General features: G+C 37.5%; 1 protein-coding gene across 7 annotated transcripts; it reads left to right on the top strand.

Moving 5' to 3' along the window:
* Positions 1-516: 516 nt before the first annotated feature.
* On the top strand, positions 517-27,331 carry LOC140667269 (uncharacterized). 7 transcript variants are annotated; one of them, XM_072895031.1, is made up of 19 exons: positions 517-881; positions 2,296-2,430; positions 9,974-10,154; positions 10,400-10,475; positions 11,276-11,340; positions 11,554-18,449; positions 18,657-18,784; positions 18,901-19,599; positions 19,669-19,789; positions 19,959-20,083; positions 20,164-20,307; positions 20,429-21,640; positions 21,768-22,189; positions 22,304-22,537; positions 22,845-23,783; positions 23,926-24,055; positions 24,147-24,480; positions 24,574-25,693; positions 25,777-27,331. In XM_072895031.1, the coding sequence occupies exons 3-19, from the start codon at positions 9,997-9,999 to the stop codon at positions 26,351-26,353; spliced, it is 13,380 nt and encodes a 4,459-aa protein (XP_072751132.1). In that variant the 5' UTR covers positions 517-881; positions 2,296-2,430; positions 9,974-9,996; the 3' UTR covers positions 26,354-27,331. The 7 variants fall into 7 exon arrangements, with proteins under 7 accessions (XP_072751132.1, XP_072751133.1, XP_072751127.1 ...); XM_072895032.1 differs by having other exon boundaries at positions 11,270-11,340; positions 22,863-23,783; XM_072895026.1 differs by having other exon boundaries at positions 11,270-11,340.
* Positions 27,332-27,451: the final 120 nt, after the last annotated feature.

Raw genomic sequence — 27,451 nt, 5'->3', positions numbered from 1 at the left:
GCGCATTTAGAGCAAATATACATGCAACGTCCATAAATTACGAATTGCGACACGCGCATGCGCATGCGCCTGCGCCTGCGCCTGCATTCTGCTAGGTGGCACAAGCTGTAGGTTCAGGGTGCAGGTGTAATGGCGGATCAGCTGGCGCAACCGACTCATACGGAGAGACATTTCCCTGGATGCGGAGCGCAGAGTCTCGTATTGCGTTTCGCTTCCTCGAACTCGCAATCAGACACAAGAGCCTGAGGCGCAGAAATTAGAGAGAGAGATAGATAGAGAGAGAGAGAGAGAGAGAGAGAGAGAGAGAGAGAAACCCACGTATAGACGCGAATCTCGTTGCATGTGCATAGTGTTGCGAATCGTGGCGAAACGGTTGTCCGCGATGCGAAGTGCGAGGAGTCGGGTGTGCGATACGCGAGACGTCAACCGCGGAATCGAAGCGAGAGTCTCGTCCCGCGAATTTTACGTCGTAACGCCTTCGAATCGCGATAGGTACGTCGATTACGTCTCGCGACGCGGAAATTCGTCCAAATTAAATCTCGCGGCCGCCGGACAGTTTGAACATAGTTGACGAAATCGAGAAGCATATAATTTATATCGAATCGTCCCTGCTCTGCCCTCCCCTCCCCCCCTCCAACCTCCTTCCGTCTTCCGCCCTCCGCCTTCTATAGATTTTTCCGCTGTCGCATTCGTAGCCAAATACATTCACGAGAGAGATCGTTTCTCTCTCTCTCTCTTTTTTTTTTTTACTTTTTCCTTCCGAGCGAGTTACGTTCTCTTGAATTTATTATCGCGATATCCGCGGCCATCCCAGTATTAGAAACCAGCGTCGCTTAGCGACAATCCGTATGTCTCCATGTCACGCTATGATGCGTCTGAATGTGAGTAATTTTTAGACGTTTCTGATTTATCTCGTAGTAATCTTTATAATACTCTTATGGCGCCCCCGTTTGCGATTAAAATACTGCGCTCCTCTATCGTACATTCTACGATCCTGCGAGATCCAATGGAACCTTCTTTCCTTTCGTCTCGACTCCCATCGAGTCACAATTTCCTTCTGCTAGCCGACAACGAACGATTACTTTGTGCGAGAAATGAGAGGACGCACACATACGCATAACGTACGCTTTCGTACGCGATACAAGGAGACTCGAATTTGTCAATCAGGAAATACGACGACTCGATGGGATGAGTCTCGTGAGGTAAGAGGGAGTTTTATTCGAGGAAATGGAACGTCGATCGGATGTCGCAATCGTAGAACGTTCATCGCGGCAATCGCAGATCACGCGGCCGGTAGCCGCGAGCAGGAAGGAACAATGATCGACGGCGCGAGCTATAATTTTGTTGCGGCGCCATGTGCCGTCCATACGGCGGCCATTGCGTAAAGTAAAGCATCGCGCGCCCTTCGATCAACTCCCTCGCGCGTCCGTCACAATTAGATCGCGGACGATTAGCTTTTCTCGCGGGCGACGAAAGAGAAAGCGAAAGGCGTCGCGAGCGACGAAGGGAAAACGGTCGGCTCGGGAAAAGAGATTATCGTTTCTACGGGAGTTCTACGGGGAGTCGGACTGATCGAGATCGTGCCGAATGAGAGAGAGAGAGAAAGAGAGAGAGAAGGAGAAAGAAAGAGAGAGAGAGAGAGACAGAGACGATTTTTGTGCGTTTCGCTGGCCTTTCGAGATGCGCGTATAAACGTATATGTAATAATGATGAATTGTCTTCTCGCACAGCAGGTCGAAGTGTTCCGTGTGCGATACTGTTCATTACCGGTCCTTGGCGGTTGTGACGCCCTTTTTTCGCCGACAGTGTCCGTCGTGATCGCGAGGAATCCCAGCGAAAGAGATCTTTGCGCCGCAAGAATCCAACGGGATCGTCGGACTCTCGGACATTGCTTTAGCAGAACCATTCGTGACGTAATCTACGAATCGTCGAGAAACGCGTCACCATAACTGCGAGTCAAGATCTATACGTACCGTCATTTTTTTTTTTTTTTTTTTTTTTTTTTTTATTCGACACAAAGAGCCTCGACATTTTTGGCGCAAGAGCAACGCACAATGTGAGGTGACAAGATAATAATTAAACTCGATGACTCTCGTTATTTCAATCCCCTTGCTCTCTTTCTCTTGGAATATTTGAGCATGCTCGTTCGAATCGATGTGGAATAAATATATGCCGCGAATGTGAACAAAGGAACAATATACATAGCGAATGATTGTTCCAAGCATTGGCGGATTGATTTCTAATCATTTTCGGTACAAGACGGACAATACATATACAGTTTGTTCTCATATATAGATGCACTGGACTTAAAACGAGCGCTATGACGGCTGATACGAATGAAAGATCCGTGCAGTTGAAAGAAGAACGCGTTTCCCACACGAAACAACTTACAGACCTCGGAATAGCAAGAGGTTATCGCAGTATCTAAAGGTAAGGTATTACGATCGGGATAATAAATCGAGACTATGTCTTGCTACGACGACGCTTTATTTAGCTCGATATTTATTATGTGATAATCGGGGCTTAAAACTCGTTGCTCGTGACTGAATTCTGTTTAAGTTGAAGGCAATAACGATAAGGAAAAAGACAGTGTAATTTATTACAAATCGAATTAAGTACAAAAATAATTGTGTGTTTAATAATGTCCTACTGGTGTGTAAAGTGTTGTGTATTGGTGTTGTATCTTCTGCAAATGCGCTTCGAGTACGAGCGATAATAATTTTCCAAGCTCCAACGATAGCGTGGCGTATGAGAGACGTTCCAGGTGAAATATCAATGAAACTTCGTCAGCTGTGCGCAGGAAGTCATTGCGTCAACTTTGCAATGCGAATCGATAAGAATTTGCGTCGCTCGTTGGGAATCTGATTCGCGTCTCTCTGCGAGTTTTGCTGTGTTTTTCTTAAGGGGTGTAATTAAGTTCATTGGGAAATTTTTATGTACGAATCGAGATTTAAAAATTACATTTGCTTTGCAAGAAACGCTAGCAAAGCAACCTAAGGAAAAAATTACATGTGCAAAAATACGCAAGAATAATCGACAAAGATCATGTAGAGGTAACATGTATGACTTTGTTTAATAGAAAGTTGATAAAATGGATAAACAGAGCGAAAGTATTCTTTTATGCGAAAAACGTTATTTTAGCATCTCATAACAAACAACTTAAACCGGCGGTTTGAATCCATTAGCCCCGGAATAACGATTGGCTATCTCCTTCTATAATACTGATAGAAGAAATATTCACCACGGTTAATTTTAAACGGTGTACGCTCATGATCGTGCCATCGAAAAATTTGTAGCGGCGACGGACAATCTTCGTGGGTTCTTCTCATCGATGTGCGACGAGTGTCTCGGGTCTGACACAGAACGAGTTCATCGTCGTCGCGTTGTTGTTGCTTTGTCGACGCTCTAGTTTCCCACATGGCGTTGCACACGGCTGTAGAGAGCGCTGCAAGAAGCTTGAAAAGAGGAAATCACCGGAGGCGATTTAGTGCCGCGAAGTAATCACAACATTGTGTGCGGTGTAATTTTGTATGCCAAAACGCAAAGCGAAAGGGGAGTCGTGTCGATGAAACATCGCGGTTACACGGTTGTCGCGATAGCAAAGAGAGAGAGAGAGACAAAGACAAAGACAAAGAGAAGGCTGGAGCACTGAGGTCGCAGGATCGTAACGAGAAATAGGAGACGATCGATGCACTGCCGGCTGATTCTCCCGAGTGTAATGATTTATCAGGTGCGCAAAAATAAAGTCGTCTCCCTTTTGTGTTTCTTTAAATACTTTTTCTCAGGAGCGATTGCACTAACGGATCTTATTAATTATGGATCGCTTGAATTCGCTTCGTTATTTATAAATCGGAATAATTTAGACAGAGAGACGATCGAATTAATTTTATAATCGAGTTTTGTAATTCTTTAGATTCTTATACGTGCAATCAGACCAAGATTTCTCCCTAAAATAGATTCTTATCATTTCAATTTTCACGTTTGTAGTGCAGATTTGTAATAAGATTCAAGATTCTCGCGTAATAATATATATTACGAAATCATTTTTGGTCGAGCTTATATTGCTTGTTTAAAGAGAAGCAATTGTCAAATGGAGCCGCCATTGTGTGACACGAGTACGACTCGTAGTCCCGACACACGAAAGGCTGTACAACATTTTTACTATAGGAAAGTCGTTGATCTCTTTTATCTTGTATCATACGTATTATACGTTGCATGAAACTTTACATAGTACGAGAAGGAAACGATTTTTGTATGTGTAATGTATTCTTTTATTGACGTTTCACTATAGTTACATGATTTACGTAACGAATGACGTGTTGTCGACCATAATCATTTTCATGGATTTAACAAATTGCATTAAATATATATGCTATACATTTCAATATTTCGCAAAATCAGAAATTTTTGAGATATTTTAAAAGTGTATTTAGTGTTAAAAAGAGCAAATTACAACTTTTCACGTGGTAGATTTAATGTATTACATATATAGAAAATTCTTTTAACATATCACATTTTCAAAAAGAGATTCCTACTACTCTATAAATAAAATGTGTGCAATATTTAATATAAATTATTTGTGTTAAATTAGAAACACATCACAAATGTTTTAATGATATATTTGTCAAATATTAAAACATTAGATTTTTTGCTTTATTTCTATTATATTTCTAAGCTCGAAATTTTCAAATCTATTGATATTTTTTCGGTCTTTTTATCACTTCGGTTACAAAAAATAAATTCTAGTTTTTATTAATCACATGTATTAAATAAATCTTATAGACACTTTGATTCGTTATATTTTTTAATTGAATATTCTAGTATTTCAACTTCATGTATTGTTTCTCGATGTATTATTCTAGCTGAATTTGAATAGTCAATCACGACTAAAACTTGCTTTCGTTAGGACATATTTCCAAATAGAAAGCCAGAAGTTTTTTTAGCCAAGTGGCGCCGCCACAGCGAGCATTTGCGCTTTGCGCCGTCTACTGGCAGAATTGAGCTGCTGTCGTCTAATACATTTGATCTGTATCTTTGTACTTTTCTGGATCGTTAAGTTACACACAATAGACGTACAGTATATCTTGCGACACCTTGTCGGAATATAGAGAGTGATGGATCGAGTTAGTGATGCTGAATAATTTCGATAAATAGAATTTTGGGCATTGGTATGTATGTGAATATGTGTTCATCGTGTAGTTAACTACCTGTTGGCGATCTTAACAAACCATAAGTGAATATGTGACTCTTACCAAGTTTTATTTTATCATGTGCAATTTTTGACGAATATCCCATTTTGGATGCCTTGGTTTATGCAGTTGTTAGCGCAGCCAGATGAACTAGGTTCATAATCCACCTTTTTTCTTCCTTTTTACTCTTGTAGAAGAAAGACAAACTCTGAACCAGTGCACAATAGCTACGCCCACCGTTGCATGAACAAAGGCACCCTTTCCGATCAGCAGTTTCGGAGATCGTCTCTTGAAGTTTCTGAAGTCTACACAATTTACTCGATTTTATTGTAGTTTCGGCGCGATCTCAATTTCGTTAACCGATAATCGAAATTCTGAGAATGTCTTTGAATGAACAGCCTTTTTTCTGTACTTCGACTTTCAATCTGAATATTTAATTTTTGGCGATAAAGGTCGATATTTATAGTCTGTTCTTATATTTAAAATCATCTCAAGTGTGGTCATCTTATTTGTGATTTTAGGTCATCTTAACAAGATCTTAAATATAAGAAGGTTAGATTCTTCTTCCAATAACTTTGGTTTTTTTCGAGTTATTTGATTTGAGATTAAATATATGTGTCTTAAGTGATTGAATAAACTTGGGAAGTAGTTGCAAGTGCTTCCAGTGGTTATTTCTTATTTATGTATATATATGTTGAATTGATCGTTATCTTATATCTATGTCGTTTATATTTATGGAGTAATAACATCTATAGTTCAAGACTAGCCAATCACAATCTATTTTTCAGAGGAAGAGCTGTGATTGGTCATTTTCAAAACTATGAATTCTACGGATGTTATTAAATTCGGTTAGGAGTGATGTGTAAACATAGTCGATGTTAAGTCTATAAACAAAATTAACTGTTCGTTTTATTTTAAAATAGAAATATATATGTATATTAAGTGTAATTCTTAAGGGTAATTATATGATAAAATCACACTTAATATCATTTTCGGGAGATATACTGAAATTCTGCAAAATATATTATGTATACATATAACATTAATTTTTTTTTACTTTATATTTTTATAAATTTATTTCAGATTATGTATGTGTGTGTAAAATATAATATAAAGCAACGTGCTCTTTGTCAGTTTATATTAATAAATTTTTGTTTATGATTTACTGCGAGAAATGTGAGTGTTTCAAAAACATAAATGTGTTTGTTTTAAAATAGTGCAAAATTGTGAAAAGTGTAAGTGTTTCAACGAAGACGGTCTCAGTATCAGTTTTTGATATTGTGAAATTCATGTGATTTCATATAGATAAATTAGATCGTAAAACTAATGAATACTCGAATTTTCGAGAATGCAACTGGATGTCAGCTTTTCCAATTTCAAGATGGAATATCTCGTAGCATCTCTGTGAATCTGAAATTAAAATTATGTCAAAGATATAATCAAGCTGAAAAAGAGAACAGAAATTTATTTGAAATGTTACAAGAAATAACAAGCTTTAAATGTGTACATTTATATGTTGTTGAAAAAGACACGTATTATGACATTTTACGTAATGTATATAATGACACAATTCAGCGCAAGTTTAATATTCCTGGAATATATTATACAACCCTATATATACATATGTACTTTAACTACCACAAATTAATGACCGCAACGAGTCACATGCGTATAATATAATGTCATAATATGCATTCAACATAAAAAAATTGTGCGTGTGTGTGTGTGTGTGTGTGTGTTGTCACTTTTTTTTTCGTTTACTTGTAATAAGTCTTTTCAAAATCTTTCAATATTTTAAAACATTTAAAAATTTTTTAAAAGAGTATGTTAAAAAGTTATCGATTTTTTAATAAATTTTATACAATCTTGAAAGTTTAAAGATTATAAAATATTTTTATAAGTAATATTTTTTATAAAAATTAAATATATTATTTAGATTATGCGCACATGTACGTATATCTTCAGTACTTTTTCAGTGTTTAATTAAGTGTTGATTTACAGATTATTTCTTCACTATGTTGCTTTGACATATGCATTGTGCATAAATATTACTTGAATGAATTAGCAAATGATTTTTACAATTTTTTCACTGTTTGAATAGTGATTTTCAACGATATTTGCAAGTAATGTTGTAGCGATATTGAGGATTATTTTTCTCCCTCTCTCTCCTCAAATTAGAAATTATATACTAATACAATTCGATTTAAAGAAACAAATTATGGTTTATAATCTGAAAAGAATATCTTTCTAATATTACTCGCTTATTATAAATATACTGTTATAAAAACAGATATTGGTCTATAAATATACTTAAGAGAATTATTTTAATTTCGAAAAGAATGTTATATATGTTGTGTTATCAATCTCAACGTTTTAAACATCGAAATATCGTTTTTATGTACTAAACACTCCAGCGCATTACGTGCAAAAGGGGTTGATTGGATCAATATCTGTCTCCTTACTGTGTAGCACCATCATGATTAGCTATAGCTTTGGTGGAAAAGTTTACGTTTATTACAGCGAAAATAGGGATATCGTATTACTTACGTTATTGCGTAAACCTAATGCGACTGCGTGTGCTGCTATACACAGTGTTTTATAAATTAGAAATTACAAAATATGTAAAATTTTGGATATATAATTAAAACATTTTTTTTAGAAGAAATTATATGTAATAATAATATGTGTATTTTTTAAGCACATGTATGATTATATTACAAACAGCGATACTGATTTGTGTGAATAATTGTCGCAATTAACGTCAATACAGTAATATAAGTTACAAAAGTACATATGATTTAAATTACAAAATCGTTTTGATGAAAAAGTTTTCAGATTAACAAGCTGAAAATGAGAATAAAAACTTTTTTAATTCTATTAAATTCAATATTAATCTGTTAAAATAGGATCAAATTTAATCAAATCTTACAATTAATTTATTTGTTTTATGAGAAAGAGAAATTACATTTTTTTTTAATCTAATGTAGCGGATGATTTATGGCTCACCCTGTACACCTTGTGAACAACGGCTGTGACAGAGCGCGGAGAATCGTCGGAAAATAATCGATCGTCACAGTGAAGTGTGTACGTTGGTCGAAGTACGGCATCGTCATTCAGCCCTTTGACGAAGATTGGACGCTCGTCCCGAAGGACGTTCTCGGTCTTTCAACTCTGTGCATATATAGAAGAAATTCTGAAAAAATATATTCAAGTGCAACATCAACTTGCATGTTTGAAGTAATGTTTGCGCAACTATCGTGTGAAATCACGTTGAAATTCTATTATCCTGCGGCCAACAACGAAACAGAATGGAAAAAGAATGGAATATGAAGTGGAAAAAGAAAGAACTGAAAAAAAGGGAAAAACAGTATTACACAAGTGTAAGAGCTTGCTCACTATGAGATACATATATATTCATTAAACAAACACAGCTGCGTGTCAATGTCGCACGATGATTTTTTATTATGTATCACTGAAAGTGTGATCTATATTAGCAACGAATAGCAACCTTCGTGCTTTATGATATATTTTATTAATTGCATTATTGTGTTGTATTTTAATGATCCAAACATTTTCAGGAAAAGAATTGTAAAAGGTGCTTCTTTTATTACTTCAATGAAAATTTTTAGGTAAAATGCAGTGCACGAAGATTAATAGATGAGGAGAATCATCAATGAATATTACACTGTATTTGTTTTACGATAAATTTTGCGACAAGTTAATATAATCTCATTAATTAATAAAAATAAAAGTTTGAAATATTTGTCGATTTTTCGAAAGATTGAAATAGAACAAACGGCCAAGGAGGCATGCTGCAAAGTCTCGAGCTTATTGCATAATTGTTTTTTAAGGATGAAACTTGACATTCTGCGATAGCAAAAAATTATGAAATAGTTTGTAACAAAGTGTTTTGTAATTTTTAACTCTACGTTAATGCCGCTAGAGAGAGAGAGAGAATACAACTTATTCCTTCGTATCTAAGGAATAAAAAAGACGACTGTTTAAATAATAATGAAATTATTTGACTATATATTTTTATCAAGTTACGATAATTAGGATTTTATATGCCATTCTTTACAATTATGTCGACGTAAGTGTGTTTAAAAGAATTAATGCTCATATAAAATTAAGAGAACCCTGCGCACACAACTGAAATATATAATAACATACGTCTTCATCTCGATAGAGATAGAGAGGGAGGAAGAGAAAGCGGAAGAAGAAAGAGAGAGAGAGGGAAAGAAAGAGAGTGAGAGAGATATATATATATATAAATAATCAAACTTTGCCCATCCTTACAAGGAAAGATATGGAAGTTTTCCCCTGCGTATTTTTTTTATACCTGGCCGTTGAGGGGGTGAAAATACCTTCTTGAGAAAAACCAGTTTGGTTTTTATATTTCTGAGCAAATATCTTCGAAAGAGATATAAGAAAACGTTTCCAATAAAAGTTTTATGGTTTTTAATGTACTTTAAAACAATAAAACTTTTTCTTATATCTCTTTCGGCGGTATTTGCTTAGAAATATAAAAACCGGTTTTTCTCAAGAGTGTTTTCACCCCTTAACAGTTGTATGGGCAGGTAAAATACGTGTGTCCTGAAAAATAAACAAGGCCACAAAAATTAAAGTTTGAACACATGGTTTGTGTAACACGAAAAAATGTATTTATATTTGATATTGTGTTGCTTTTTCCTTTTAATTTTTAAAATATAATGAATATGTAGAATTAAATAAAAAGATATAACAATAATTATAAAAAATAGCATAATTTTTTTGTCTTAATGCAGATTAACAACAAACAGGATACAAGATGGATGAATACGACAAGAAGTTTGAAGAAATGCAAAAATACATTCCATTTTTGGAAGCGATGATTGTGAGGCTACAAAACGTTAAGGATAACAATCGGGAAATTCAATTGCAGAAAATGCAAAGTTTACACGGGATTCTGTCAAATAGCAAGCGAAAGTATGTTGGATAGAAAATTTATACAAACATTATTATATTATTAATTAATTAATTATAGTTTAATATATAAATTTTGCTTGCATACTTTATAATTTTTTTTTTTTGGTATCAGTTTTTGAAATTTTTTTACGGCTTTACTGTTTTAATTATTAATTAATTAATTGTAAAAGAATAATACTATATGAAAAATACGATACTGTAGTGTAGACATTCTTTAATGAACTAAAATATTATTGGCGGAATAGGTTGAAGACATTCAAGATCGAGACATTGCAGCGATGCGAGCATGTTCTGCAGAAATTGCAAATTAGAGTAGAAAAGGTAAATATATACTTGTTACATGTTAATTTATTTTACTTGATGTTTACAAATATGCTTATTAAACTATATAAAGTGTTCTAAAAATTTTACCAAGTTTCCCTATATTTAATATTTACGTTATTAATACTGGAAAAATAAACTTTAGGACACTCTGTATATATCTACATATTTTGCTTACATCTATTTGCTATATAATATAATTGTTATATTTTTGCAAATATATAATTATATTATTCTTTAGTTGTTTTGTACAGTGCACAATTTAAAGCAAAACATTTCTTACAATTAAAAGTTGACAATTAAAAACAAGAAAATAGATTCTCAAATTTAATAGAGAAATTAATAAGTATGTGGCAAAATCTAAATTCAATTTTCTTTCTCCAAAATAAAATCAGATCTACTGCGCTTTATTTTATCTCGGAAATGTCGCGGTATTCTCATCACGATATATTACGCAATTGAAAATCTCTATGTATAATATCTATATCTATCAATCTGTACAGTTAGAGATATTACGAAAAATTCTGGAAATTTGCACTTCTTTTATACGCACTTGTTTTAAAATATAATTTTAAATGCACCGTATATAGAGGATGTATAATGAAAACACACATAATAATGAACAAGTTTTATTTCTCGTCTCTAGAATTGTAGTCGCTTGGTATTCAATCCTTCAGTTCTTCACACTTATAATAATTTGTTTGCACTATTTTGTTTGTACTTTGAATGTTTTTCAGGCTTTCTCGTAGTGCATGTTTGATCTTTGTATTTTAATTATGCTAATTCGACACGAGTTTCAGGGAAATACACTCGGTTTGCAATTGCCAACTAAGCAAAATGATGATTGCACGCCGCAACCTTCAACGTGAGTATTACATTTATTTTGTACAAAAATTACAAAAAAGCAAATTAAGCAATTATGAAAAAACTTTGAAGTCAAAATTTGTCGCTCAGTATATTCTTAAAATCCACAATATATATATATATATATATATATATATATATATATATATATATATATATATATTAGAAAATAATAGATATTACATATAAGGAATGAATTTTTTTGACGATTTAGTTCATCAGATCAGAACAAGAAAACGGGGGAGCAAGACGTGGAAAAGGATGTAGAAATCGAAGAAACACCGGCGAGTCCGGACACTGTTAGATCCTCCAGTCCTGATATCCAAATTTTGCCTGTAATAATTCCTACGGAGCGTAACACACACGATTTATCTCAAAATAACAGACGACGACAATCTCGTAACATACCGGTTATAACGCTTACGGATAACGCTCACGCGAGGGAAATAACCATCTCATCACCGACAGATTCTAATTCAGACGATGTTTCTTTCTCCGAGTGGGATATGCTGGAAGAATCGGAGAGACATACTACTACAAAGAGCAGAGGTGATAGGCAGCCTTCGCAAGTTGTTTCTGATAACGACGTAGCAGCTGCGGCGAAATTGATTAGTAACAATCTGCCTCAAAAAGTCAACGATGGCAGAACCTATGCGTTGGATTCACGAGACATACCAACCGTTCCAGTGCCTTCTCTCGGTGGCTCTAGGCGATTAACGTCAGTTTTAGCGAGAAACAAGCTAAATTTGAACGTAATAATCGACAACAACTCTCCTAGAGCGGAATCACCCGTCAACGTTCCGGAGGTGAGACTCAAGTCTCCTGATCCCGAGATATTGTTTGCGAAACCTGCAGTTACGTCACCCAGACCAAAAGATAATCACAACACGTCGTCCAAGTTACCGTCGAAACCGTCGTCGATACCGTTTCTGTTTTCGCCACCACCTTTCTCGAATGAGCCTCCGCTGTCTATGGAAGATCTGGCGGAGCTGTTAAACGATGAAGGCGACAGCGAGAAAAGGAGCGAAAACGCTGCGAAGGATAAAAAAGATTCAGGCAAGCAGGACGCGACCAAAGACGATAAAGCATCGAAAAATTCCTTGCTATCAGACAGAGAAAACGAGAAGCGATCGGAGGAAGTGGACAAGCATACAGTTAAGATCACTCCTAGAAAATTGCCGAATGCAGCAGGAACCTCGGGCGTGAAGTCGAGCGAGATTAAAGGACCGTCTCATCAATTGAACGATCATCGTTCGGTATCGCAACCACCTTTTTCTAATTCTAAATTCCAAGAACCACGTTACGCGGATAATTATGAGAGGCATCCACGTCAACGCGACTCTCATAGTCATGAGATCGCGAAAGATAAATTAGCTGGTGGTTCCAATATTCCTGAAGAAGCATCAGCACCTCAGACATCAATTCTTTATCATAATATTGCGAACAAACCGGACGAGAGAAACGTTCCATTATATCAGAGACGGCCAAACTTACCACCGGAAGGGCGAAAGGATACGGCTCCTCCGTCTAGGCCGGAGAGCGAATTTGTGATAGAAGGTATCGATTACTACAACATGCACGTTAATCAGATGCATTGGCAGCCTTCTGCGATCACCAACGATCATGCATTTGGAGGCGCCCACGCACAGTGGGCACCTCCTACATATGGCGGAATAGCCCAACCTACTCATCCTTATCAACATCCGATAGAGTCTCAATTTAGGCCAAATCAGTTCCCGGCTGGTCCAACTCTACCCGCTGGTCCCAGACCATTAATAACTCCTACTGCGCGACCGCAAGACATGAGTCACGTGACCGCAAGACCAGAAAATATTCGGGAGGATATACCTCCTTTAATGTCTTCCTCCGGGTTTCCGGTTACGTCGCAATACAGAGGCTTTCAAATGGGTCAAGGGTCTTACGATCCAGCTTTCACCGTCGATAGATCAACGGAATATCCTCATGTGAGACCGAATTGGGAAGGGTTACCCAACCGGACGAGTGAAAATGCCATCCCTTGTGGAATTCCAGTTGCAGAAAATCCCACAGGAACTTCGTATCCGCGACCCAGCACACCTTATCCTTGGGGCACGCGAGATAGATGTAACAGAGGCCGTGGGAGAGACGGATATTATGAAAAGAGTAGGACAGAAGTGAGGCCTGGTTTTAATCGTCGACCTGATTGGGGGCGAGACAGCTTTCAGAATCGAGATCCACGTGTTCGTACGGAGCACAATACAACGAGCCTGAATCAGACCAAAGAGACCAGCAGTTCCACGCCTAGAGATCCACGCCTTGCCAAAGATAAACACGTGAATACGCCAGCTAAAACCAAAGATGCCATTCACAAGGAGAAAGATCCTAGGAAACGAACGACGATTATAAAAACGACGAAAGAAAAAGCAAAATCGCAAAAGTCAGAACCCGAGAAAGAGAAGGTAGATAAGTTACCGAAAGACAGGATGCAGTCGCCGTTAGAGAGTCTGTACGGCGTGATTGACACGAAGGCCAGTCAAAGCTCCGGTTTGCAAAAATTCAAGATTCCCAAAATTAAGCGACCCGAACCACCGCAGTCAAATCGTGTCTCCAACAAGACGAAAGACATCGAGAGCGTTTCACGCGGTTTGTCGCATACAAAAAGCGATAATAAGAAAAGAAATAAAAATTCATATTTTAAGAATAGGAGCAAGGATGGTGCAAGCGCTGAAGTAAGTAGCAGTAGCGACAGCAATCGCGTAACGGAAGATTCGGTTCAATCTAAGCAAAATAATACAAAAGAAGGAGAAATTATTTCATCTCTCGTCGAAGAAACTAATAAGAACGAGGTAAAAATTGGTGAAGCAGATTCGATAACGAGCGATTCCAAGTTTAATGATGCAGAAAAAAGTAAAAAGAATGAATCAGAAGCGGACGAGTCAAAGCCGAAGGAAGAGGTAACGCAGGAATTAATTGAAGCGCTCATCAGGAAATCGTTCGAGTCTGGTGAAGGAAAAAAATTATTTGAACAAGCCAAGCTAATACAGAAGCTTGGAGAGGCGTTGGAGCCAAAAAAACTCAAAAAGATCAAAAAGATTATCGAGTCTGATTCTGAAAGCAGCTCGGATAAGGATGAAGCTAAAAAGGATAAGGTTGAATCGAAGAAGATTTCAACCAAAAAGAAGAGACGAGTTATCGTTTCAGATAGCTCGGACGATGAGTGTCTTGCAGAAAGGCTCGGAGTTTTAACTACCGGTCTTGATGCGAGCGACGAGAGACCAGCACCCGTTTCTACAACGGATCCTAAAAATTTAGAAGAGAAAAATGAAACGGTAGATGATAATGTAAGTAAAGATATTACTACGAAGAAAAATAATAGCTCATTAGAAAATTGTGACGAAAAGCATGACGAAAAGCATGACGAAAACATTCAAGTAGGTGACAATAATAAAAGTAAAAAAGCACGAGTGAAAAAGAAAAGTAATAAGGAGAACGATCGGTTGAAAGAAAATAGTAATGAGAATACTGATATTCAGTCAGAAAACAATAAGCAAGTAAATAGTCGATTAGAAGATGATGATAAATCGAAGAAGCAAGCTGAAGATAAGAGCAATCAAGTAGAAAAATCCAAGGATAACATAGAACGTTTGGTGGATCAAAATAAAGATTTAACAGAATGTGCGGGATCTGTGTCTGATATTGCAGATGGCCGAGCTGATGAAATTTCTAGTGATAAACCAAAGACAAAAACGAAAAGAAGAAATTCTCTCGAAATGTTGCAAGAGGATATCAGAGAAATGTTTATTAGCAAAGGCGTAGTAACAGCAACAGGTCATCGTATGTGTCGATTATTGAAGGGAGATCAGTCTGCCGCAGGGATGAGTCCGGATACGTTGACGAGTTCTAAGAAGGATGAGACGTCGAATGTGACTGAAAAGAAGGTCCCGGAGTCAAATACCGAAGCGGTAGTGAGCAACAAGAAGAAAGCTTTGAGATCTCGTAATATGGGAGAGTCGAGTAAATCGAAAGTCAAGAATACAAAGGACATGAAACAGACTCGTAATCGAAAACACTCTAAAGAATTTATTCCTAGTTCTGATAGTGAAGAGGATCAACCGCTGGCTCTGCGGACTGAGAGAAAGAACAGCCCTGGCAATAAGACGTCGAATCAAGAAGGAGATTGCGACGAGGAAACCAACGATTCGATACGTAGATCTAAACGTATCTTGCGTAAAGATATTGTGAAAGAACCACGAGTGATCGTAGAGAAGACGCATATCGCAAAGATAGATTCGTCTAAAGTTATGTTTGATAGCTCTTCCGACGAGAGTTTTGGCATAGATGTGTCCGAATTAGCCGCAGCGGTGGATGTCTCTCTTCGGCCGGAAAAGCAATCCGATCAGGATTCAGAGGACACGGCGAGTTTGAAGCGACGACAAACTGGCAAAAACATGAGTAAACAAAAATCGAACTCAAAAAAATCGTCCTTGCTTACTGACGATAAGAGCGAGGACGAAATATCCTTTACGGACGAGGAGAGTGTGCTATCAGATCTTTCCATGTCGAGTAGCACAATAACTGGAAAAAGAACGAGCGGTTCAGCTAGAACGTCTACTAGAGAGGAATTGTTGAGCAACATCCTAGTGGGGCTTGTCCCGGCAACGACCGAGAAAAGCGCGTCGCTGACTGACAAGGGTAGTGAAGTAGATGTCGATGAGGACGCGAACGAACCGTCAACCACTGAGACGAACGCGAAAAAGATCTTGACGAAGAAGAAGAAAAAGAAATCTAGCTGGCAAATGGGAATAGTGTCTACTAAGAAAAGGAAGAAGAAAATCGTTTCCTCTAACACCGTTCAGGCAAATAGTGAAAAGACAAATACCGAAATCAATACATCGATGGATACCATCGAAGATAATAGATCGATATCGGAAGATAACAAGGCTACAGCAGAGGAAAAACCACCTCTCGAGCATAATCGTACTGGAAACGATCTAAATGTTTTAGTAAAATGCGATATTCCTATAAAGACAGATAATTTCGATCTAGATGATAACGAGTTAAATTTGGCGTTAACAGAATCTTTGGATGCAATGAAGGAAGCACTTTTGGATGAGTCGCTTATTTCCATCGAGGAAAATAAGCCTACAATAAAGATCGAAAAAAATGAAGTAGAAAGTACAACAAATGCTGCTGCTGTTATCACGTCATCGAGTACGGTCGAGTCAACTACCACCAACACACCTTGTAAAGAAACATTAGAGATCGTTTATGACGAGCAGATGGAGGAGCTCTTTGGCAGGATCGAGATTAAGCGACTGATGGATTATGTATGGGCCGGCCAGGACAAGTACAAGTGTCTATTGTGCATATTTACGGGAAAAAATATTGTTCACCATTACAAAATGAATCATCTCGGACAAGAGGTGCTTATTGCGCGTTTTAACCGGACGAGTGCCGAGACCGCGATCTTGGAGAGTAGCGCGACTGTAGTACCCGCGACAGAAATAACGAGCCAGGTATGCAAGTTCCATTGCAGATTCTGTTACTTTGTCACGGAAGGCGCGACGGACGTGGCGCTTGAAGCCTTTTACGAGCATTGTACTACGCATACAGGCGAATATAGATTCCACTGCAAGAGATGTCCTTATCAAGCGGTGGCTAAGGCGTCTATGAAAACACATTATTATAAAATGTGTCGCAAGCAGAACGACACGTTCAACGAATCTGTATCCGAGGATAATGTACCGCAGGAAGGTGCCGTCTACGGTTACTTATGTCGCAGTTGTAATTATGTGCAGCTGAAACGGAATAATGTAGAGGCTCATGTTACGTTTTGGCATCGAGATTTTAAGAGAAATGTCGAGATCTTGAAGATTAATATGTCTGCGACGATCGAGAATGTTAGGAGTAGCAGCGATGAAATGTTGCGAGAACCGACCGCCAATGCAGAAGAATCTTTCATTGTAGAAACAAAGCCAAAAATGTCTGAACTTGAAAACGTGGAACACAAAGATATGCTGGAGATAAATACCGTGAAGGAAGTATCTCAAGATAATAATGGTAATACTGGCAAAGAATATATTCTACGTGAACCGAAAACGGAGGAAGCAATCGACATCAAGGAAGAAGAAATGGAAGAACGACCAAAGGTGGTGTCTCAAGAGGAGCCGGAAGGACCGGTGAGCACTGGTAATCTAAGCGTATTTGTTTGCCCGCCTGAATTGGAAAATAAAGAGGATGAAATACAGCGGGAACGGCAAAAGATGATGCAGGAAATTGCCCACGATATCGGTATTTTAAAGAACTATTCTAAGCCAAGTTTGTCCATAATAGACAAGTTACAAGACAAGATGCGCACGGAAACCGTCGTTAGTCCTGTTCCCGAATGCGATTCATCAGCGTCGAACAAACCGGAGACAAGAGAAAATCCTTCATTGCTTCTCACAAGTTCTACCGTAGAATCTTTAGAGTCTGAGAACAATATAATCGTCAAGCAGAACGCCCCGAATCAATCGAATAGTGAAAAAATTTCTTCTTCTACGGAAGAACAATCGGTTATCGATAAATCAGAGGTGACGAACGATAAGACGGATGGAATAAAGATCAGGGATCCTCTCATGATCATGGATCTAAGCAAGAAAGGCGATGAGAGCGACGGTGAGATCAGCGACAACGAGTGTTCGGCCCCAATCTTCGAATCGGATTCCAGTAGCGAGCAATCGGATTCCGAACCGCCGACCGACGTTAACATGATCCTGAAGGAGACGTCGAGCATGAACGCATCGTCGTCACGGGATCCGATGCTAACGACAATTCAGAGACTGGCCGCACAGCTTCAGAACGTTAAACCGTTGGAGCCGGTGCCTGAGCCAACAGTCGATATTAAAGTGGAGATTAAGAGCGAGCCCATGTCGTCAATCCCGAATCCACCCGATGTCATACCGATTGCTACCGCTAAACGTTTGTTAGCGAAAGAATCAAATGACAAGCATTCGTCGGAGACGGAAATACCCGTGCCACGCGATGATGCCAATCCACCCAAGAATTTCATAAGATTAAGGCGACTGAGCGGTGATATGCTATCTATGCCAGTACAATCGGATAATCAAGAGGACACTCAAGTCAGTACAGGTATGTGGTTGAAGTATTTACAACTCTCTATATGTTGTGATAGTGTTACTAATAATTGAAAATATTAGTACAAATATCTGAAAAAAATATCTCAAGTTTTACTAATTAATATTTATTTATAATATATATATATAATATAATATAATATAATATAATATAATATAATATAATATAATATTAAAATGGATCAAATTATACGCTTGTTAGATGAAGCTCAGTCGGACAGTGTAAACGTGTCGCAGATTGACACAGAGGAGGAATGTTCGTTCTTGAAGATTGAAAACGTAATTAGCCTAGCACCCAGGTCTGACAATACTGGAAATGAAAGTCCTATTGTAAGTGAAGAATAAATCGCAATGTTTTCTCATCTTTAAAATATTGTCAAATAATTCAACTTATTATATCGTCATTATTATTCTATATATTATCTTTATTTTTGTTATATTTTAAGGTAAATGATATCAGAAAAGCAGTGGAAATATCTCCAAAGAATAAAGGGATGCCTACTATCTTGAGGAAATCCAATCAACCTATAATATTGAAGAAATTGAATATTGTATCATCGCTGACAAACGCTCAGGGTATTCAACCAAGTGTGTCGGAGCATGTGACGTTGTTTCCGATCAAGGGTCCGTCAACGTCCTCGGTCAAATCTACCGGTACTCACCGTTTGGCCACAAATTTCGTGCCCATTGCCCCAAAAATGCAACAAGTGACTATCCCGTCGACAAACCCGTCGAATTTAAAGATAGTAAACGTAGTACGAACACCTGTGCCGCTAATCAAATCGTCCAAGGATGTGTCGATGTCATCTTTTGCATTGAAGTTAAAATCCGTGGATGCATACGCGGCCATGCTGACGGAAACGAAACTAGTTCATTTCTTTAAGTGTATGGGTCGTGACTGCCATTACACGACCGACTCTATCTCACTATTTTCTCAGCACTATCAACAACATTGCAATGATACTAGGATGCGAAATAACAGTGCACCACCGTATGATTATGAAAAGTGCGCTTATTGCTACGTGAATCAAAACAATTGGGTCAGCATGAAAGCTCATTTATGGGATAGACATGGTTCGTGTCGATATCAGTGCGTTTATTGTTTCTATCGGGCCATTACGCCATCCTACGTACAACAACATCAAGTAATTAACTTTAACGTTTTATAAATGAGAAAAATAATATATCTGTGACTAATGGATTACATTTTTCAGATGATTTACCATCCTGGCAGCAGGTTTTACTTTCTAGTAGGTAAAATGCTCAAACCAATTCAAAAACTGGAAAATATTAATCGTCAAGATTATGTAAAGCCATTCAAGTGCAAACAAGAAGGTATGTCGTTATAGTAATTCTGATAATGTATAATACAATATGATATAATTGTGTAATATTGTAATGCAATTGTAATACAATATTTTAATGTATTACAGAAAAAAAATATTAATTTGATAAATTATATGTAACATCTTATTGTCGAATTATTAATACTGATTATTTTCAGATTGCAGAAAATCTTTTTATTCACTTGAAACATTTATTATGCACTTAAATACGAAACATCAATCTTCTCACTTTCTATGTTATTTATGTAACTCTAAACATGAGACGATAAATTCACTTCTCTCTGTAAGTATTTTTCCATTTATTTCTATTAATTTTATTAGAAAATGCAAAATGCGTTATTTATTTCATTTTAATATTTACAGCACTACAAGTCACATGGATATTCCAAGTATCAATGTGTATATTGTTTACATGGTACTGAGAACTTGAAAGAGATGTATCAACATTTGAGCGCTTTTCATTACAATCGACTGCCACAAACGCTCGAACGCTCGTTTCCTCCAACGGTATAATTGCTATAATTAATTAAACGTCAAAATTACTTTGATTTTAAATTTATTTGAAATCATAATGAGATTGTGATTATTGTCAATCGTCTTTATTTAACACACAAAATATGTATTATAGATACAACGCAATGTGGACGTTATACAACAACTTGTTATGCAAACTTTTGATGAGCCTGTGAAGATCGACAAAGAAAATGTCGAATTAAGTGTTGATTTAAAAAAGGATACTTCTATGAAAGATGCAATAAAGGATCAGACTTCTACAGCTTCGTTAAATGTAGGAATTGTTTCTAATCAAGAACAGGCTAATACACCGAACAACTCGATAAGCTCTACTGATGGGACTAGTTGTAGTAATACGAGTAACATGGAAACTAATGTTACAAATACTTTGGAAGAGCAGCCTATAGACGCGTCTCTTACTGATGGTACCACTGAAAATGCGAGTAAAAATGTTGCCGACAAACAACCTCTAAAAAATAAATTTTATCTGCAAGGATCGGAGGACAAGTTAAGTACAAATCAGATTCTTCAAGAACAAGAATTTGAGCTGCCATCTGTAAATGACTCTAGTGCAGTGGATCCGTTAGAATTCTCGAGTGAATTCAATTGCAGTGACGAATTTGTCAACACCAATCTTCTGGATAATTCAGAATTTTTAAAGAATCTCGCCAATTCTAGTAACGTGTCATTTTCAAATGACGATGCGTCCACGGATAAAATGGAGGACAGTGACATCGAGATTTTAGAGACTATTGAAACCGAGAAGAAAATTGTAGAGAAGAAGAACGTTGAAAATGATGCAAATCACCTAACGACAGATTCAAAGTCTTCCGTCGAGCTGAAGATTGAAAAAAAGGAGCAGTCTGCAATATGTGGTTCTAGCGAGAATAAATGCACTTCCTCAAAGGTGTCTACGAATATATCTACAGACATGCAGTCAGAAAAGCCTTTAACTTTAGATGACATTAAAGACACCGGTCGTGCTGGACTTGACCTGTACAAATGTGGTTATCTGGAGTGTAGTTTCGCGGCACTGAACGCGGATTTATTGAAGACGCATATTAAGAACTGTAATTTTGGAGACCCTCTTAGAAATATGTTTTGTCCGCATTGTAGAAAACGTTTCGTTAAAATCGGTTTTCTTCTGGAACACATGAAGGCTCACGGATTGAAGCGTTTCGGATGTTCGCTATGTAAAATTAGATACCCGGTCTCGTATCAAGCTAAGGCACATATGAAGACAAAACATAAACATCTCAACACAAAATTAGTTCCTGCAGATCCAACAAACCCGTCGGTTGAAGGCCTCTTTATCGTACAAGCAATTGTAAGCACGTCTTTCTCATTTTATAACTAATTTAATAATTACAAATTTGCATTAAATTTTAATTAGACATTTATATTCCATTTAAAAAAAAAAACATGTAATTCTCTCGTGTATATAAATTCTATAGCCTTTCGGATCCGCTGAACGGAAAACCAAGAAGCGTAAAGGTGCAAAATCCGGAACGGAACAAGAGACTGAAAAGACTACAGATATGGAAAAGTTATCGTTTAGTCCTGATGAGATAGAGCAATTACCACGTCAGGCGATTTACAATCGGGAAGTCCGGTGTGCCGTGTGTCCTTACACGACGAAAGTTCGAACAAACATTATTCGACATCTGCAATTACACGCGAAAGACGAAACTGTGCCCGAGAGCGGACCTGTCAATCCTGTTCCTTGTTTAGATAAGAAGGAGAAGATGTTCGATAAGATGGTGAATCTAGCTAGTAGCTCACACCAAAACGGGCGAATGGGAGGGAAGCCGAAAGAAACTGTCAAAGAAAGCGAAGAGGATGATAGTATACCAAAGTTTGTACCAGAACATAAAAGGTATATCGGATTTCAGATTGCAATAAAATATTATAAGACATTTGGACGGCTTTCTGTTCCTTTCTGCAGAAAGCCATTTATAATTTCGACAATTATTAACTTTCTCTTGAATAGGTATGTATGCAGTGTGACCGAGTGCAATTATTTAACGGTGGATGAAGCGATGCTGAGATATCACTTGAAGGCTTTACATTCGGAAGAACCATATTTTCGTTGTCCGCATTGTCCTCCACCGCCACCAGGTCAAGAGAGCCAAAATATAGCAATCGATAAGATGGGTGTTCATTTAAAAATGCACGATGCAAGGCTTTATAAATGTTCTCATTGTAATCATCATCATTATCACAGGTTTGCATATATTTATATAATTATCAACTCTGCGGCGCGCACGAGTACATTATTTTTTTATATTTTTTAATAAAATGTCTCGTTTTATACAATTTATTACAATTTTAAAACATATGACAAGTATTACTGTAATTAATAATAATTATTAATATTACTATATAATTAAAATAAATTGGTATTATAAAATGATTGATGACTGTTTATCCAATCAAAAGAATTAATATATGAAAAAAACAGTATTACATTTGTCAAATGTTTTAAGATTTTCTTCTCGTCGCGCGAGTGAACTTTCTATGCTTTCTGATAGTATTGAAATGTCATCTAGACACGTTGTGGAGCGACATCTTACCGATAAGCATCCGGAGAAGAGACCATTTGTGAAAGTAGTTAGAGAAATCGAAAATACGGAGAACGTTCAGCAGCCGACTAACGAGGAAACGGAGGAAGAAGTACCCGATCGAGACGGTAATCACTGGAAATGCAATCTCTGTGACTTCAAGTGTGTTTACAAAGCTGATATAACTGTTCACGCGGACACCATTCACGGCGAGAGCGGTCAATACAAGTGTACCTTGTGTTCGTTCAAAACCAGCGGAAAGATGCTTCTTGAGCAACATATAAGCGGCAAACACGCATACGATTCCAATGCCGATTATACCGTGATCTATCAGAGGATAAAGGGTGTTAAACGTAACGTGGAAGCTACGGAGCAAAGTGGGCTGCAGGATGAGCCCTTCGATACGACGCCACTTTGGAGAAGAAGTATGCCGCGGATTCGACATATTCGCGGTATTCTTTTGGAAGAGGAGATCGAAGGCCCAATAACGAGCGAGGGGTCATCGCCCGTAGCTTCAAAGGTATCGCTGGGTAAACGCAAGAACGAAACAGAAATCTCGACAAAACCGGCTAAGATGAGATCAAGCGGAAAATCAGGCGATGATAATAGACAGTTTAAAGAAAAGTCAAAGAGATCGCTTTCGTGCGATAAACTATCCGAAGAAGTGGAAGGCGGACAAATCAGGAAAGAAAGCGAGCAGAGCAAAGGTAATGCAGCGCGTAATGTCAACAAATCGGCCAAGGATTCTAAAACGAGCGCGGCTGAATTGAACGACTCAGATGTAGGAAGATTTGGACCTTACGGCAAGCCGGACGGCAACCTTTACATCTGTACACTGTGTAATCATTTCAAAACCAAGTATAAGCATGATATGAGAGATCACCTTTACAGAGAGTTGAATTATGCGAGGTAAGTGATATTAAAGCTTAAACTATCTTGAGGTTACATTAAGATGCGGTCTGCACATCATGACGTTTTCAGAAATTGTTCATTTTTTTACAAAAATATAATATAGAGATATTAAGATATTATTATACGAATTTATTTTTAGGTGGCATTGTAAATCGTGCGGATATTTAACGGTGAACCGTAATGTATTAACGCAACATTTTACAAAACACCATAATGGAGAACACATGAATGACGAGCCACTTTCTCCAGACAATGCGATTGAGGATTGGGTATGCTCTTACCAAGATTTGTAATCTTTTTTTTTTGTATCATATTAAAGGTGCCAGAATAGCGAGAAATAGTTATATAAATTTTATGTAGGTAAAGACTTTACTGACGAAGCAGTCGGTTATGATCAAAGCAGGGACTTGTAAAAACATGAATGTTATCTACAAAAGTGTTACGATATCCGGTAACACATCTGCTGGAAGTCGGGGAGTTGATAATATAATTTCTCCAAGAAAAACCCAAGCTGACAAGAGAACCGTAAATCTCGCGGCTAAAATATCTAATCTGCAGAGCGACATCCTTCGAGATGCTAATAGGAGCAGCATAGATACCGATGATGGTGATAGCAGGGATAATGAGGATCTTATAATTGATATGAAAGAGGACGAGGCAAATACTCTCGAAAATAAGCCCAAAAATAATAAATGTAAGTATATAGATCACATTGAAAATTATTGCATCTCAATCTCTCGCCCATTTATATAAAATGAAGTATATCGTATATAACTTTTATGCGCAGCTGGCGAGAAGAACGAAGAGATATCGGAAAAACCACTTGTCTGCAAGCACTGTCAGATGGCCTTTAATGGTCCGCGCGGATTAAAGTTGCACATTCAGTATTCGCACTTGAAACTATTCGACTTCCTGTGTCCTTATTGTGACCGCAGCAACAACTCGGAGACGTTGCTGCGTCAACATATCCGTTCGAAACATCCGAAGGATCCAGAGGAGATTATACGCAATCCATCCGCGGAAAACGCGAAGCTGACCAACGAGTTCTGGGAGAAGGAATATGGTATCGTCTGTCCGCTAAAAACCAAAAAGAGGAAATTGAACACGGAAGACGCCAGCGACGCCACTGTCGGCAATCGTGCGGATATGCGAGAGAAGTGCGAGGTGTGCGGCTTCACGGCCATGAATTACACCGGCCTGAAATCGCACATGAGATCGCACGTCACTCCCAAGCACAATCTCAAGTGCTCATATTGCACTTACAGTTGTTCCTTCAAGGCCGAAATGTTAGAGCACTGGGAATTTAATCATCCCACGATGCAGTTAAAATACCAGGAAGTCTCATCGACAGTCAGATCTTCCTACGGCGAGGCAATAAGTAAGCCGTCGACACCTAAGAAACGGGATATCGATACTTGTGACGCCATAGATGATATAGAGGAGGAAGAGGAAGAAGAAGAAGAGGAGGAGGAGGAGGAGGCAGAGGATCTTGCGATGTCTGTCGACAAATCGATTGTGATGTACACTTGTTTCTATTGTATTTTCCGCAGCTATTCATTGCGATCTGTGAAGCGACATTGGAGTCTCGTGCACAAGGAATCGAAAGGTCCAGAAACCGCCTTCAGCGCAAAAATTAATCTACCGTTTAAGTATAAGGCGACACCTCTGTCATCACCGAAGGATTTGACGAATAAGAATGTTGTCAAAACATCGCCTCGCAACTTTGTAGAACAGTCGGGAAATCTATCATCGATTGTAGTTCAACGGCGCGGCGGATGGATCTGTCAGTGGTGCCAGGAATTGTGCGAGACTGACAACGATAAGATAGCGCATCAAAACATGTTTCACTCTCATCTGCCACAAAAATGGGAACAGCAGCAGCAGCAGCAACAGGATCAATCGAAATGGTAAGAACGCGTTGTATTTCGTACGCCACTGTCGCCTTTATAACAAGACATTTAATTAAACAACGCAAATCTCTATATTTTAGCACGCCGATACGGCTCTCTGCGTATAGTGCTACGAAATATTCAAGTCCCGCAGTAAAGACCGAGAGTAACTTAAGCTCGATTGTGGAGAATTCGATTGGCAATCCGGCCAAACGAAACCTGGACTTTGGTGAGGCCGCGATGAGCAATATTCCCGGTGTTTCGGTATTTAAAGGCAGTGGTAATCCTCAAGCTGTCGCGAGAAAGTCTACGACTAGATCGATCGCTTCGTACGCAAGACCACCGGGTCCGCGTGTGTTCAAGGCTGTTGCTCGGAAATCTACAAATCCATTGCCAAGATATCCATCGAGTTCTTTTGTGTCATATCGATCGATGCCACGCAGTATAAAGGCAGAATTGGAAGCGAGAGAGATGAAGAGTGAACCGTCCTCTCATTATGGAATACCAAGCAGTCCAATTAATCTGGCCGGGTTGAACACGTACATGGTAGTTGGAGGTCAGAATATGAGATTAACCTGTCTCACTTTGTCTACATTGATTAATATCAATCCGAAAATATTTTTAAAGGACATCAGGAAAGATCCTAGATACGCCGCAATCTTGTCGAACTCTGACTAAATGTCATAATAATTTTTTTTACGTAATATAGGGGTAAGTAGATAGACATAATTTCATATCATATCAAGATTCAGAATTTTCCATCAATTAATGATGATTGATTACGAATTATCGCGAAAACTGGTATAGTAAAACTACAATACAAAACCCTAATTATAATTTTTGTATTCAGTGCAACTTGCAACAGCAGGAATGAACGGCAATGTCGTTTGTATCTTTTTACTTTTGATTTCGTTTCATAGAATGTTACATGTATATAGTAAAAGTAACAATACACGCGGACTAATATATATATTAGGAGAAAAAAATCGTATAAACGATTAGTACAATTAAAAAGTTTCTAGAATATTTTACTTTTAAATAGGTCGTTTCGAATAATATGTTTGACGTGATACTTTTATATGATACAAAACATAGAGTTGTCTGTTGAAATCGAATTATTGTTAAACCTATAATTACATGGTAAACTTACGTCATGATAATTATCGAAAAAAGTCAAATGGAAAACTATTTTTAATATCTTTCCTAAAATTACACATTAGCCATTTACATCACTCATTGTATTTATTTTATTTAAAATAGTAAGATAGCTTTAATACGAAACACACAAGGAAATGAAATGTCATATATTATCTCTCGCCCGCTCCCTTCTATTTTGTATAATGTAAATATTTTTTATTTAAACATTGTGCTTTTTATTTTTGTGAAAAATTAAATTTTAGTTCAAAGTCCCATAATATACTAATTTAATATTTACATTAGTATACAAGAATACCATAAAGATAGAAAAATTAGTCTTTACATTGTAATCTCCATTGACCAAATTTTTTTTTTCTATGTCATTTTGATATGATGGAAACTAGCAGGCAGAATTTTTTTCTAACAAGACAAGACTGACATGCGTCCTATTATAATTGATTTTAAGAAGCTGTAAATATATGTACCATATCTCAAATAAATATTTTTGATTTTTATAAATTAGTATATGAATAATTACTCGTACTTTAATCAAGTACAATATGAAGTTATATTTTAATACGAAAGATAGAACCATATCATGCACTGACATCTCTTTTGACAAAATTAGAAACTTGTGTC

The sequence above is a fragment of the Anoplolepis gracilipes genome, chromosome 6, assembly GCF_047496725.1.
Source record: "Anoplolepis gracilipes chromosome 6, ASM4749672v1, whole genome shotgun sequence".
NCBI classification, from domain to species: Eukaryota; Metazoa; Arthropoda; class Insecta; order Hymenoptera; family Formicidae; genus Anoplolepis; species Anoplolepis gracilipes.
This window is presented reverse-complemented; position numbering and strand designations above follow the sequence as displayed.